The sequence below is a fragment of the Ochotona curzoniae genome, unplaced genomic scaffold, assembly GCF_017591425.1.
Source record: "Ochotona curzoniae isolate NIBS_2020 unplaced genomic scaffold, NIBS_Ocur_1.0 contig_3622, whole genome shotgun sequence".
NCBI lineage: Eukaryota > Metazoa > Chordata > Mammalia > Lagomorpha > Ochotonidae > Ochotona > Ochotona curzoniae.
In genome coordinates, this window is record NW_024465926.1 from 9,674,038 (window position 1) to 9,687,772 (window position 13,735).

Here is a 13,735-nt window from a genome sequence, read left to right on the forward strand (position 1 = left end):
CTTAGTGGTATGGCTAAGTCGGCAGAGGGGCTGCCTCGGCTGGAAGCCCGGGTCAGAGGAGGAGAGATGCCCTTGGAGATCTCAACCAGGATGTGGGGCTGCGGATGCACTGCACAGATTAAGTCAGGGACAGTGAGATTGAACGAGAAGACCAGGCAGGGTGCTTCTGTCCTTGACCAGGGGTACCAGTGTTGGTGCAGAGGGAGCAGAGAAGGTAGGGTGAGTGGGCAGGGCTGGGATAAACCTGCTAGCTGATACACTAACTCCCCTCTTGGCTTACCAGGCCCTTCTCACAGACTGGTGGTTAGCTACATGCTGAATGGTGCTGAGAGTGGCTATGAAGGCCTCAAATTAGCAGCTACCATCTCAGGGAATAATAATCAGGCAAGATTTTTGTCTGCTGAAATGCTGTTTATGGGGCAGTAAAGCCCACAGTCAAGCTGCCTGAAGGGATCCTGATTTAGGATAACAATCTCCAAGGTTGGCAGCTGTTTGCAGAAGGCTAAGGAAAATTTCCTAAAAAGCTGAAAATTAGCTGCATTGGCCGGGAATCGAACCCGGGCCTCCCGCGTGGCAGGCGAGAATTCTACCACTGAACCACCAATGCCCTGGCTGACTGGAAGCTGTTTAGTTGCTGCCACAATGACAGGTTGGAGTAGTTCTCTTTCAGAGGGCTGACTTGCTGCCACACCAGCAGAGAGGAAGTGGCAGGCACTGCCGGCTCCACTGAGCAGGAAGGGGCGCTTGTTCTGGAAAACCCGAGATACAATTCACACTGCTAACATCTCATTTAAAACTTTCCCTATGCAACCGCGTGCTTTGTAGTACACTTATGAGGTTGTGCAAGCATCAGCACTATTTACTTCCAGGATAGCTCCAACAAAGCAGCCACGCTCTGTCAGCAGTCAGTTCTAGGACTTGCTTGTCCAGCCCAGGAACACTTGAAGCTGCTTTCAGACTCCACCATGTAAGAGGTACCAACCCTTACCTCAAGACAGAGAAAACAAAGACTCATGCAACAAAAAGCATCACGATGTATCAGTCAGGTTGTACGAAATGAATAGAAATACATGTGTAAACCTAAAAATATTGCCAGATTTTTAATACTGACTATCCAACCCTTAGTAGGGACTGGTCTGCATGCTTTATATTTTTCTCTATTTTCCAAATATGAGAATCAGGAAACAATATCAAAACAGAATAAAACAAAGCAAGAAACTCCATCTCACAAGCATGAGAGATCACAGGAAAAGTCCATCCCTGAGGTTGTGGTTTGTCCTCATCACACAGCTGCTCCCTGGGAAGGCAGCTGCTCCCTGGGAAGGCTCATTCTGATCTCTAGGAGTAGCCAAAAAGTTGGCAGCTGCTGCATTGGCCGGGAATCGAACCCGGGCCTCCCGCGTGGCAGGCGAGAATTCTACCACTGAACCACCAATGCTCCAGCTGTGTGCAGCTGTGCCTCCAGTGGTTTTGCAGCTCTGAATCCCAGAGGTGCAGGCATAGCTGTAACTTGACACCGAGACCAGTCCAGCAGGAAATGGTGCTTAGTTCTACCAGACGGACCTGTGCAGCAGGCGCTGTGGCTGCACGCACTTGGATCTGACATTGAGACATTCTGCTCGAATGCTCTGAAGAGCTTTAACAACTCTTGCCTCCCTGGTGTGGCATGTTCTGACCTGACCCTGTCACCCTAATGTCAAGCTCATTTCTGCAAAGAGGGGTCATCACCCCAAAGATGAGCAGTGCCACCTCAGTGAGGACACACTGGATCCCTGCAGAGACGAAGTGAGAGTCAAACTCAGGGCCCAACCAGTACACGGGGCTTCTCTTTATGATGCAGATAAACAAGAAAATCGAGCCAAGAGCCTGAAAGGACAACACAGAACAACTCCCAACTCCCAAGTTGCAGTGAATTTTCTTAACCTTTTATCCCAGAGGAGTCCATCTGGTGGGGAGCAGTCGGAGGCCGAAGGTCCATAGGAAAGCAGTGACCCATGCAGCTGGGCCTCCTACCAGAATCCACAGCCTCCTACATGGCAGCTGCTACCACACCGAGAAAGATGAAGGCAGGACACCATGGCCTTTGAGACCGTGAGAGCTTTGGTTTCCTGGCTTCCATTGCTAAGCCCACACTGACCAGCAGCCAAGGCCTGGTTGTGCAGTTGGCCTTCCCTGTGAGGGACGGCTTTCACCAGTGAGCTGACATACTCAAGCAGCTGAAGCTTGTTAGGAGAGGCCCCTGGGACAAGTTCTGCAACCACTGTCTCCCTGGAGGTCCTCTGAGGAGGCGAGAGGCGGGGCATTTACTCACCAGTGGCTGATGCCTCTGGCCTCGCCAAGGAGTTGTCAGGGTTGCCTTCCATTGGCCTCTGCACCCCTGGCTTCATCTCGTCTGGCTCATCATCCTCAGGGGTCACCAGCTTCATCAGGCTCTGGTTGCACACGTTGGCCACCTCCTTGATGCCTGAGTCCCCTGAGGTAAGGAGCAGCCCAGCAGGGAAGTTCTGCATGTGCCCTAGCCCTCGGCCCGGGTCTCCATCTCCTGCCACGCTGGTACCCCAGTGGGCTCCTAGTTCTCCTAGGGCCCCTTCTCAGTGGCTCTCCAGGGGGCAGATGTGTGAGCTCAGGATGTGGGGCCTGGGAGACTGCTCCAGGCCTGTCAGCACCCAGGGAAGGCTGGGGCCTTGGATGTGGGGGTCTGTCTGGAGTGAAATGGACCCTAATGAAGCCCCCACTTGCACTCCAGGGTCCCTCGCGCTGGGGCTGCCGTGGTTTCTTCTCTCCCAGAACAAAAGATACTTTTCTTGCGGTCGTCGTAGGCCAGGCAGGGCAGGACTGCGGTCAGGATCCCCGAGGAGTAGGGCAGCATCACCCGGCCAGCCAGCTGGATGAACTCACGCATCCAGCACATGGCTGTCAGCTGGATCAGATCATCTGGAAGGAGAGTGGGCAGGGACCAGGTGGTCAGCCGAGCAGCCAAGTGCCCCTTCCCAGGATGGCGCTCAGGGACTAAGGAAGCCCAGGGCCTCGATAGCCTCACTGACACTCCCATGCCACGTGCTAATCTATAGACACGGACTGGAGGGGAGTAACAGTCCCAGGCCAGACTGTGACTGGCAGGAGACTACCCCTTGTCTCCACAGATTGAAGCTTATTTCCTCACCCTTGAATCTTAGCTGGCCTTTCTACCTTGGCCACTAGCACATGGTGGAAGTGGTGGGAGAGCTGGCTTAAACCAAGGCTTAGAGTCCTTACTCACTCCACAAGATCACTCTACCACTCTCAGGGCTCAATGTGGCACCAGCCAACACCCACACCAAGGCCCCTTCCGTCCCGACTGAAGCTGAGACAGGGAGAGATGGGGGGCTTCTGTGAGGGCGACGGGGCCTGGGCATGCTCACCCGTGGTCTGACAGTGGATCACCAGGATGTTGGCCATCTCCGCAAACTTGACACTTGAGGGGTTCTTCTTGATTTCTTTTAAGAACTCCCCGAGAACCACCTCACACCTGGAATGGAAATGGCAGATCAGCCATGGCCAAGGGCACCTCGGCCAGTGCCCATTTCTACTGTGGGCCAGCCACCCGGGTGCAAACACACTCTGCCTTTCCAAGTGTTCAGAGGCAGGGCTGGCAGGAGGTGCTCCTGGCTCTTCCAATTGTGTTTGGTGAGATCTGTGGAGTCTGTATGCACTCTGAGGGGTTCCAGCAGGCGGCATTGCCTGCCCCAATACTCACATTTTCCTAATCTCTTTGCCATTGTCCCCCAGGATCTGGAAGAGTCCATCCAGGATTTCTGGCAGGTAGTCAAGCAGGTTGATGTCCGGCACTGACTCCAGAACCAGGATCTGCCGAGGTAGAGCAGCCGGGGACGGAGTCACAGCAGGCAGACCTGCCTCCTCCTCAGTGTGCCACAGGAGAGGGGGCTAGGGCAGCAGCTGGCTCAAGGGGCAAGCGAGGCTAATCAGTCCTGAGGAAATTCAGGCGCCTGAGGAGAACTGATGGATGGGAAGAGCAGACTGCTGGGCGGGGCATGGTTACTGCAAACAGCCATGTTGGCCTCCGAGAGAAAAGAGGGTGCTTTCTGAGCTCTCTTTGGGGCTCATAGGACAGGTCTGGCAGTGGAGCTGAATAAGTGGTTCCAGATGCTCAGATGTCATGGCCACTAGAGGAGTCACAAGGTGGCTCCCCTGCAGCCGTCACTGCCTGGGTGTGCCAGGGAGCAGTGCTGAACCCAGCAGGCCACTTGTTGGCTGCAGGGAACACGGGGCCTGGCCTTACCCAGGAGATGATGAACTGACGCGCGTACTGGTTGTTAGAGTAGATCCTCTCCCGCAGCAAGGGGATGAAGCCCACCAGGTCAAACTTGTTGCTCTCGGTCACGATGTCCTGAAACCAAGCAAAGTGAGCTGCTGAGAACTGGGGACAGGGTCTCCCGGCCGGGTTGATTTGGTGACCCATGGCAGGAAGGGACAGAAGCAGAGCCAGCCATGAGAAATCCCTGGGGATCCCATCATATCCCAGACCAAAGGGACAAGACAAAGAGAGAGACTGAATTGAATATAGGCCTGCCTCCGAGTCAAGGTAAACAAACAAATGTAAATTCCCTCTCCCTGGGGGTCGGAATGACCATGTCCAGCCGTGCCCCAGGAAAGGGGTGGAAGGAGATGGGTACCCTTCTTCACTCTGGTGGGAGTGTTATACTGATGGCACATTCTGCATTTTAGCTGTGCTGCTAACACTACCCACTTATGAAAGAATCATACATCAGAGATGATTGTACTGTGTGTAAATTTACTAATGAAGAGGGAAAGGCCAATGACGGAAGCTGCAAGCTGTAGAGAGACAGGAAAAGCAGATTCTCGAAACAAGTGAGGACAGGGAACCTGTACCTTCAACAGGCGATCTAGGAGCTCAGATCCACTTTTCACATTGGGGTCTGGGTCAGCAGCCAACTAGGAGGCCAAGACACAGGAGAGAACACAGAGGTCACGGTCATGGTCCAAGGTGAGACAAGAATGTGTTGCTAACTCATGGCTAAGGCCTCGGGCAGCGTGAAATATCTCAAAGGCACCTCTCTCAGTGGCCAAATGCAAGACGGCAAAACAGACTGGTGGAGGGAGCAGCTGCCCGCTGTGCCCGGCACCTGCCTGGCCTGCTGAACCTGGCTCAGGAGGCTGCAGACGCCTCGGATCTCTGATCTTAACCCTTGGGAGGGGGCCGCTGTGAAGCTGATATTCTGGTGCCAGGGGAGGCTGTGGTGTCCACGAGGATGTCAGGAGACCCTCATGGAGCTAGGAAAGGCTTGAGGGGTGTTGAGAACCTCAGAGCCCCTTCTGAACAGAGTGGGGGTGAGAGCACGTGTGAGGCAAAGGGCTACCTGGGCTTGCCACTCGAATCTAGCATGGAGGGCAGTGCCACATGGACTTCCTGCTTCTGTGCCTTGGCTGGGTGGCAGACAGGACTTGTACAACATGAAACATGTATAAATTCATATTAGAATGAAGAAAAATCCCAACCACACTATTTAAAAATAATTAGACTCAAAAGACAATGCACATCTTCTAGCAAGTGGGGAAAGCCACCCACTTGCTAGAAGATGTGCACATCGAAGCACATCGAATTCCAGAAGGTCAAGCTGTGAGTGCGTGTGTGTCCCAAGCTTGGCCCAGCCGGAAGGGGGAGCAGTCACCTTACTGAGCCCATCAAAGAGGACGTTGAAGTGGGGCAGCACGGCACCTCGGGCCACTTTGACGATGTTGTAGAGGGCCTCGCAGGCGTAGTAGCGCAGCCTGCTGTCTGCGTCGTTGAAGCAGGTCAGCACTGGCTCGATCAGCTCCTTCAGGTAGAGCCCCGAGTCCTGGGACAGGCAGGAGGGGGACAGGCAGGCAGCTCAGAGGGGGCACACCCCGGGGGGCTGCGGCTGACGCTCTTGGGGGATAGCCAGGCTCAAAACCTCTCCCTGAGTCAGCCTGACAGGAGGCGCCAAGCCTGGCGTGGTCAGAGGCCCAGCCACCACTGGTGTGTCTATCCCTTGGGAGAAAGGCCCACCTTGCCCAGAGCGATGGAGCAGGCGGCCAGGCCGATGAGGCCCCCTTTCCGGCTGTGGGGGTGCTGGGACAGGGCGAACTCTTGGGACAGGGTCTGGATGACGTGTTTGATCTGCACGGCATTGTTCTGCGCCACAGACTCTCGCACCAGCCTGTGGAGAGAGGAGAGGGGCTGTGGGATGGGTTACATCAGGTGGCCCTGCTGTGGGCCCTGTGGGAAAGCAAGGCACTATCTGGGAAGGAGAAATGGGCAGGCAGCAGGACCTTCCCGTTCCAAGGCTGACTTCTCAGTTTCCCTTCGTACGCAACGGAATGCGGAAGAGTGGCGCCACCTTACTCTTGGGAGTCCGAGTGCATGCACCAGAAATCACAACATCAGAGCCAGCCTTTCTCCACATTTGCTCAACTTGATACTCTCATGCCTGCTCAGTTTCTTTGCATCCGTGTCATTATTCCCACGGAGAGCACTGGGGGCCATACACCCCTATCAGCATCCAATCTAGTAGGCAACTATAGCAAAATGACGCAAGCGACAACACACAAGAACATACCATGTGGAGTGGGCATTCAGAGTGGTGGCTAAGATGTCTGAGCCCCCTTTGTGGAGTGCCTCGGTTTGAGTCCTTGCTTTGATTCCTAGGACAGTAGGTGACAGCTCAGGTGGTTGGGTCCCTGACACTGCCGTGAGAGACCCAGACACTATTTCTGTCCCTGGCCCAGCCCCAGTCCCTGTGCACACTTGTAGAGTGAACCAGCAGATGGAGGAGGTCTTCCTGCCTGTCTGATGAAAAAGGAAAAAGAGAAAGGCCATACAACGGGCTAACTCTCCTTGGGCCTCCAGGAGGGCAGCCAGAGAGCTGCCACTGGACTCAGGGCTGGAGCGTGACCCGGCACTTCCTAGGTAACAACAGGCAGGCTGTCTCGGGCACAGGGACCAGGCTAGCATGGCACACTCGGGGATGGGGTGTGGGAATAGTGGCTGGAGAGACTTCGGGACGAGATGAGCCAGTGATAGTTTTCCAGCCATGGAGAGACACGCCTACACGTCCGCTGTCCCTGGCCACCTCTGGTGGCAGCTGGGAGATGCCGGATGGGGTGCTGGTCTGATGGAAGCCAACTGAGGCCAGGAACAAGACCTCCTGGAAGTGCAGCTGCAGCTGTCCAGGAGGCAAAACCGGAAACATGGCTGAGAGCAGTGGCTGAGAGCAGGGGGCAGGGAGCCAACAGAAGAGTGGGAGTAGGAAGAGGGTGACTGAGGGCCTCTGGGGGGAAGCTGAACCAGTGCACAGGTCCACCTTGTGCAGCGGCCTAACAGGTACGGCCTGGATGGTTCTCCTGGAGCCTTCTGGCCTGCTGGAAAGGACGTGCCGCCAGCAGGGTGGAGGCCCAGCAAGCTGCCCAAGTTTCTGTGTGGGTGGTGATGGAGACAGCTGGGCAGACACCTCTGAAAACAGCTGGAGCATTAGTGGCTTAGTGGTAGAATTCTTGCCTGCCACATGGGAGGCCAGGGTTCGATTCTCAGCCAATGCAACGCGTTGCTACTTTTTTTTTTTTAAAAAACCTTTTTCTGCACAGCTGCCTCCTCCACATACCTTTCCGGGTGGAGCCTTCTCCTCAAGAGCATGAGGCCTGCAGCTGCCAAGGACACCTCTGAGTCTGGGCCCATGCTGCCAAAAACAGCTGGGTTCTCCTGAGAAGAAGCATGACTTGGCCGGGGATGCCTGGCCCTGCAGCGTTTACCTAGAGAACATTCCCTTCATGTAGCACTTGGCCCTGGCGGGGTTCCAATGGGAAACCAGCAGGAAATCCAAGAACAAGCCAACAGCTTCACATAGCAGAACATCGGGGAGCCAAGTGGCAGGGAGAGTCATCCATCCAAGTGTGTTTTTGAGCTCGTTTCTGGCTTGAGTCTGAAGGCCAGTGAGCTGCACGCAATCCTGGCCTCTGCCTCCTGCCTTCTGCTCTGGGGCCTGAGCTCTGTGCCTGCAGCTGTGATGTGGCAGCCCGGGAGCCTGGCTTGATGTTCTGAGTCAGCACACAGGCCAAGGGGCCCCACAGGGGGATTAAAGGAGGTGCCCTCCCAGCTGCACACAGCTGGAGCATTGGTGGTTCAGTGGTAGAATTCTCGCCTGCCACGCGGGAGGCCCGGGTTCGATTCCCGGCCAATGCAGCAACTGACAAATCTTTTTTTTTTTTAATCCTGACAGACTGCATTTAGCTTTCTCACCACCAGAATTCATGAATACAGGCTGAGGACTGCCAACAATTTGTTTCTAGCTTGAGTTTCAAATGTGTTCAAAAAAACAACTCTGAATCCCACAAGACACAGAGCCTGTGTCTCCCCGTTCTTGGAGAGCCCAGGGTACAGGATGCAGCAAAGCACACCCCTCCCCTGGTCCTGCCCAGACAGCCACCCTGTGGCCAGGACCTGTTTCTGCTGAACAGTCACAACAGGGACGAGTGGGAGGGAAGATGGTTTCCTGGAAGAGGCAGGGCCCACCCAGGAGACTCAGCCCTCATGGCAGCACAGGCTCCCCCAACCACAGCCTCGCCCCACGCCAAAATCACCAAGCCACCAGGGAGGGCACCCCTCGCTTGAGGGCCCCGGGATGGCTGCTGGGGAGGGGTGCGAGAGAGGAAACAAGAGAGAATTTAAGGGCCCCAGGGCAAAGCAAAGGAAAACACCTGGAAAGAAAACTGCAAGGTGAGCAGGGGCCAGCAAGGACATTGGGCAGCGAGTAGCTTGTGAGGCCAGCCCTGGAGAGCTCTCTGAGCATGCGCAGGGGTTTGCTCTGGCCCATTCAGGATGCGGCCCCACAAAGGCTCAGAGGTAGAAGAGCGAGCACTTGGTTTGGTGGAAGGAAAGGTCACAGGTCATGGATACCTGCGGATTACCACTGGCACGTGTGTCTGGGCTGCCAAGCCTTGCTCCCGGGAAGCCAAAACAACACAGGGAGCTAGACTGTGGCTGAAGGCCGGGGAAAGATGCCCACAGGACGGGATGTGACCTCAAGTGCACCTGACTGGGTGCATTGAAACCAACCTTCACAGGAAAGAGTGGAGAGAAAACCACCACAAGGGAAGCAGAGTCAAGTGAAGTTGGAAACCCTTTCATGGGAGGCGGGCAGCCCGAGCTGGACCTCTGAGACCGAGCTCATCTGAAGTTGGTATTTAGCCTAGAGAGTCCCACAGCACAAATCCCTGGGTTCCCAAACTGACATAACAGTCAGGGGCCCAACTGTTCCATACACCAGGAGAAAACCCCTTCCACCAGGGTTTCTCCAAAAAGTGCCTGAAAAACTGTGGCCTGTGAGGCGCTCTCAAGGGCTTGGTCGGAGCCCTCATCATCAACTGGCTGTGGGTACTGCAGCCACGTCATGCTCGCACCACCACCTGTGGCCATGCCATGCCCACAGCACTTCCTGCAGGCTTCACCACATCTACACCACCACCTGTGGGCCATACCACCTCTGCACCATCATCTGTGAACCATACTACATCCACATCATCATCTGTGGGCTGTACCACATCCGTATCACCACCTGCAAGGCCACAAAGACTCCCCACAGCCAACCCCTCCCTGCTGGACAAGGAGCCCCAGAGAGGGGTGGATGCCTGTAGACCATGATCAGCCCAAGACAACCTGGGGGGGCCATGAACCCAGTCTGCACTGGGCCCTCGGCACCTATGCAGCTTGGTGATACTCACAGGTTGCATATGGATGGGACAGGTGAGGCGAGTGCAGCCCAAGCGCTCCCTGCACACCACTCACAGGTCTCCTACTGAAACTCATTTGAACCAGCCTGAGAAAGTGAGCCCCTTCTGAAGGGTTCCGGGGGTCCAAACCCTGGACAACTATACAGCCCACAGATGGCCCAGCAGCTGCCAACAGAACACAAGCCATGGCTGACGGGAGATCCCTGCACACACACAACTTCTGCATCCACTTTCCCATGATGCCTGGCACTCAGCCATCTCTACAGGCTTCCTCCCGGCACCGGGAAGGACTGGCGAAAGACTGAAGGCTTGCTGGATCCTTTGCAGGCAGCACCCGATTTAAACTTGAGAGGAAACCACACACACACAGGGACCGCTATACCCATTTTATAGCTGGGAGACACTGAAACTCAGAAAGATTGAGAAGCAGATGCAAGGTCACACAACTTGAAGAAAGTGGGCCTAAAAATCAAATTTGGGCTTTTCTGACCCGGAGGTCTGAAATCTCTCCTACTAGGTTATACTAGCTACCTTGGCAAATACCAGAGCTGCTACCAGCTAAATGCCCACTGTGTGCCAGGCAGTGGGATCCTGTTCTTACATCGGGGATGCCTAGATGTGATGTCCCTGCCTCTGTCCCAGGTGGGGGAAGCTTCAGCCATTGGCCTCAGACTCCCCCTGCTGCAGGGAGGCATTGATGACTAGGACCTGGCATGGTTTTGAGATTTTGAGAGAGATCATGTGCACCGCATGCTTGGCCCCGCACATGCTCAGGGGACAGCTGAGTGTGCAGACCGCCCAGGTGATGCTCACGCCCCTGAAGCTGCGCCTCGCTCGAGGAAGGCATAAAGACAGATGCAGAGCGGACGCTTAGGTAGCCATATGAATGGAAGAGATGTGCAGCTGCAAGGCCAGCGACCTGGCCCACCTCCCCCGGGCCATGCCGTACTCTCCATGTCACCCACGTGGACAGCATCCCCAGGCAAGGGCTTCCTGGGAAAACACCTCCTCCATGTGCGTGCTGGACACCACAGCGATCTTGGGTTTCAGCTTGCTAACCATTCTTGTGACTGGGGAAAAAAGCCTGGAAAGGCTACGGGTTCCTTGGCAAGTTGAGCTCTGAGCACCTGTGGACACAGCCAGTGGACGAGCGAGGGGGTGGACAGGGGCAGGAGGCCCATCTGGAGCTCAGCAGGCAACAACTGTGGTCCCTACGAGCGCTGCCCTCATGCTGCAACCAAGCATTGCTGGCATTCACATGCTAAACATCTGAGCCTCAGTCTACAACCCTGACTCTTGGACAAGCCAACGGCTTTCAGAACGCTCACCATGCTGTGCCACCATCCCCACACTCACTTCTTAGATACCTCTGCCACTCCCTTAGCTGCCACTCTGTTTTCCTTACCAATCCCTGACCAGTGCTCACCTAACCCTCCGTCTACAACGCTTGTTCTGGACGCCTCACGCAGTATGTGGCCTCACCTACTGGCTTCCTCCATCCAGCATGACCACATTCTCCAGCTGCAGTTTCGTTTTTTGCTGCCGAGACACAAAGTCGTTACCCCAGAGGTGACAAATGCAAATGCTCACAGGCCGGGACAGGAGACACAAACTAGGAGGTTGAGGGAGGTAGCAGGCGCTGGCAACCTTACCAATGCTCATGTTGGCTCCCACCCACCTGCTGGGCGGGAATGTGGGACCCACACAGCCACAGCATCCCTCACCTAAGGGAAACCAGGAAAGCAAATTCAGCAGCAGAATCTCTCAGCTGATGCCACTGTGAGCCAGGCAAAAGCCAACTGGCCATACAGACTCCTGCACTGGGCAATCTGCTGATGAGTGGTGGTGCTGGGTAAAATTCTGACCCAACCTCCAGAAACTTTCTTAAGCCACCCTGGAACACACGGTGGTCTTTCCACTGAGCCACCTCAGCCTGGATGCTTACACCTTGATCAGATCACAGCTCCAAGGGCTCCCCTGCCGCAGGCCAGGGCTGTGGACCTCACAGGCCCTCGTAGGGACATGTCTTGGGGTTTTTCCCAGGACACCTCATCTGCTGGTATCTGGAACTCTAAAGCACAAACAAGGCTGGGCACAGGGGTTTGGCAGAAGGAACTGAAGACTCAGGAATGCTGGAAATGTGACCAAAAGGGCTCCGCACAGATCCAAGCACCCTGTGTCTGCATGTTCAGTGTCCCAGAGGCCAGCCCCAGGAGAGTTTTAGCACTCATTGGGACACACAAGCAGTGCTGGTTCTACCACCTGGGTGGATGGCTGTCCAAGTGGGAGGCTTCTTCCAGGCTATGCATGCTGCCCTCTGGCAGGCAGCTGGTAGCCTCTGAACACGGGCCTTCTCTCCGGAGCATGGCTGAGACGCTGGGGGAGGATGACACCACCTGTGAAGCAGCTGCAGGTGCACAGGGCAGCCATGCAAGACACCCGAGGTGGGGATGCACAATGGCCCAACCAAGTCAAGCACCTCTAGCCCCTCCCCCAGCCCAGGTGGGACAGGCTGTGCTACCCCCAGAGTCACCATGATCACCTAAGGGTTCTCATCCACAAGTCCCTGCTGAAGTTCTATCCTGCAACATGACTGCATTGTGGACAGTGGGCCACGAAAAACTCACGTCAAATGAGGTCAAAATGGCAGGAGCAGCCCCTCTCTGAAGCAGGGTTCCTGGGAGACTCGTGGGTGGGTGGTGGACGGCTGCTGCCTCCAGGATCCTGAATGGCATCCACCAGCACCTGAGTCTTGGGTTCCCAGCTCCAGCCCAGTGGGAGCTATCAGTTGGCAATATTGGGTCAGGGCAACCTGAGCAGGTCAACTAGCTCTTACAGTGCACAGAGCCAGCGTGGTTTCCTGAGGGCCACTGAGGCCAGCTTCACACTGCTCAGCACCCAGAAGTGTCCCTTCCTTTCCACTCCACTGCGGCAGAGCACTCGAGCTAGGCAGTGACTGTAGTGGGGAAGGCCCAGACCACCACCACCGTGAAAACCATAAACCAACCTCCACCTTTGCCTTTGCCATTTGTAGATTTTGAATCAAACCTGACTGATGGCTGGATCCAGGCTGCAACTAGCTTTCTGGTGTGGTAAAGCCAGGGACTTGCAGTTGCCCAGTGCTGGCAAGCACAGAGCAGCCAAGGGCAGGAAGGAACAGCCCTGCCGTCAGGGAGCTGCTCACGCAGCAGGGTTTTTATTGGCTACTCTGATAAATTACACAGACTTATTGGCTCAGGAGGCAGATGATGACAAGATGCAAGGAGCCATTCTTTCCTACAGGCTCAGGGGGATACCCCAATTTCCTGCTGGCGCTAGAGGCTGCTTGCAGTCCTTGGCTGGAGAGCCCCTTCTACCTTTAGCGTGACACTGTAATGTCTCAGTTTGTGCAAACGTACTGTATGATGTTCCCGCATCCTACTCAATGGCCAAACAATGTGGTTCGCAGAAGACATTCTTACCCTTAGGTGACATGACTATGTAATGCAAGAACTGTAACAGGCCCAGGACTGCACCAGCACTCTCATAACCTATCAGGACACTGCATGTAGGGGCTGGTGTTGTGGCCTAATCAGTTAAACCACCACCTGCAAAAACCAGCCTACCACAGGGGCACCAGGTTGAGTTCTGGCTGCTCCATTTCAGCTCTTTGCTGAAGCAGCAGAAGATGGCCCAGGTTCTGGGCTGCAGCACCCACGTGGAAGGTCCAGAGGAAGCTCCTGGTTTGGGCCTGGCCCAGCCCAGACTGCTGTGGTCACTTGGGGAATGAACCATCAAATGGAAGATCTCTCTCTCTCTCTCTCCCCACCCCTCCCCTCTTGTCTTTATCTTTGTACTACTCTACCCTTCAAACCAATAAAAGATAAATCTTAGGAAGGAAGAAGGAAGCGATCTCAGCGGGGCGACCTTCCTAATAAGAGCACTAACCACATCACTTCCGGAGCACGTGAGCTGACTCACTGTCCCGCAC

General features: G+C 55.3%; 1 protein-coding gene and 3 non-coding genes across 5 annotated transcripts in view; 1 reads left to right on the plus strand and 3 right to left on the minus strand.

The window, feature by feature from the left end:
- The window catches only part of VAC14 (VAC14 component of PIKFYVE complex), an 83,605-nt gene that overhangs the window by 66,255 nt on the left and 3,615 nt on the right, over positions 1 to 13,735 (minus strand). For both annotated transcript variants that reach the window (XM_040982403.1, XM_040982401.1), the window contains exons 2-9: positions 6,050 to 6,200; positions 5,691 to 5,858; positions 4,891 to 4,953; positions 4,280 to 4,387; positions 3,737 to 3,846; positions 3,402 to 3,508; positions 2,800 to 2,934; positions 2,312 to 2,464 (exon numbers count right to left, since the gene is read on the minus strand). In XM_040982403.1, the coding sequence (XP_040838337.1) occupies positions 2,312 to 2,464; positions 2,800 to 2,934; positions 3,402 to 3,508; positions 3,737 to 3,846; positions 4,280 to 4,387; positions 4,891 to 4,953; positions 5,691 to 5,858; positions 6,050 to 6,200 (995 nt within the window). The remainder of the gene's footprint in view (positions 1 to 2,311; positions 2,465 to 2,799; positions 2,935 to 3,401; positions 3,509 to 3,736; positions 3,847 to 4,279; positions 4,388 to 4,890; positions 4,954 to 5,690; positions 5,859 to 6,049; positions 6,201 to 13,735) is intronic.
- Positions 537 to 607, minus strand: TRNAG-GCC. Its single transcript has one exon. It is a non-coding gene; the product is annotated as a tRNA-Gly (tRNA).
- On the minus strand, positions 1,368 to 1,438 carry TRNAG-GCC. The gene has a single exon. It is a non-coding gene; the product is annotated as a tRNA-Gly (tRNA).
- TRNAG-GCC lies at positions 8,148 to 8,218 on the plus strand. The gene has a single exon. It is a non-coding gene; the product is annotated as a tRNA-Gly (tRNA).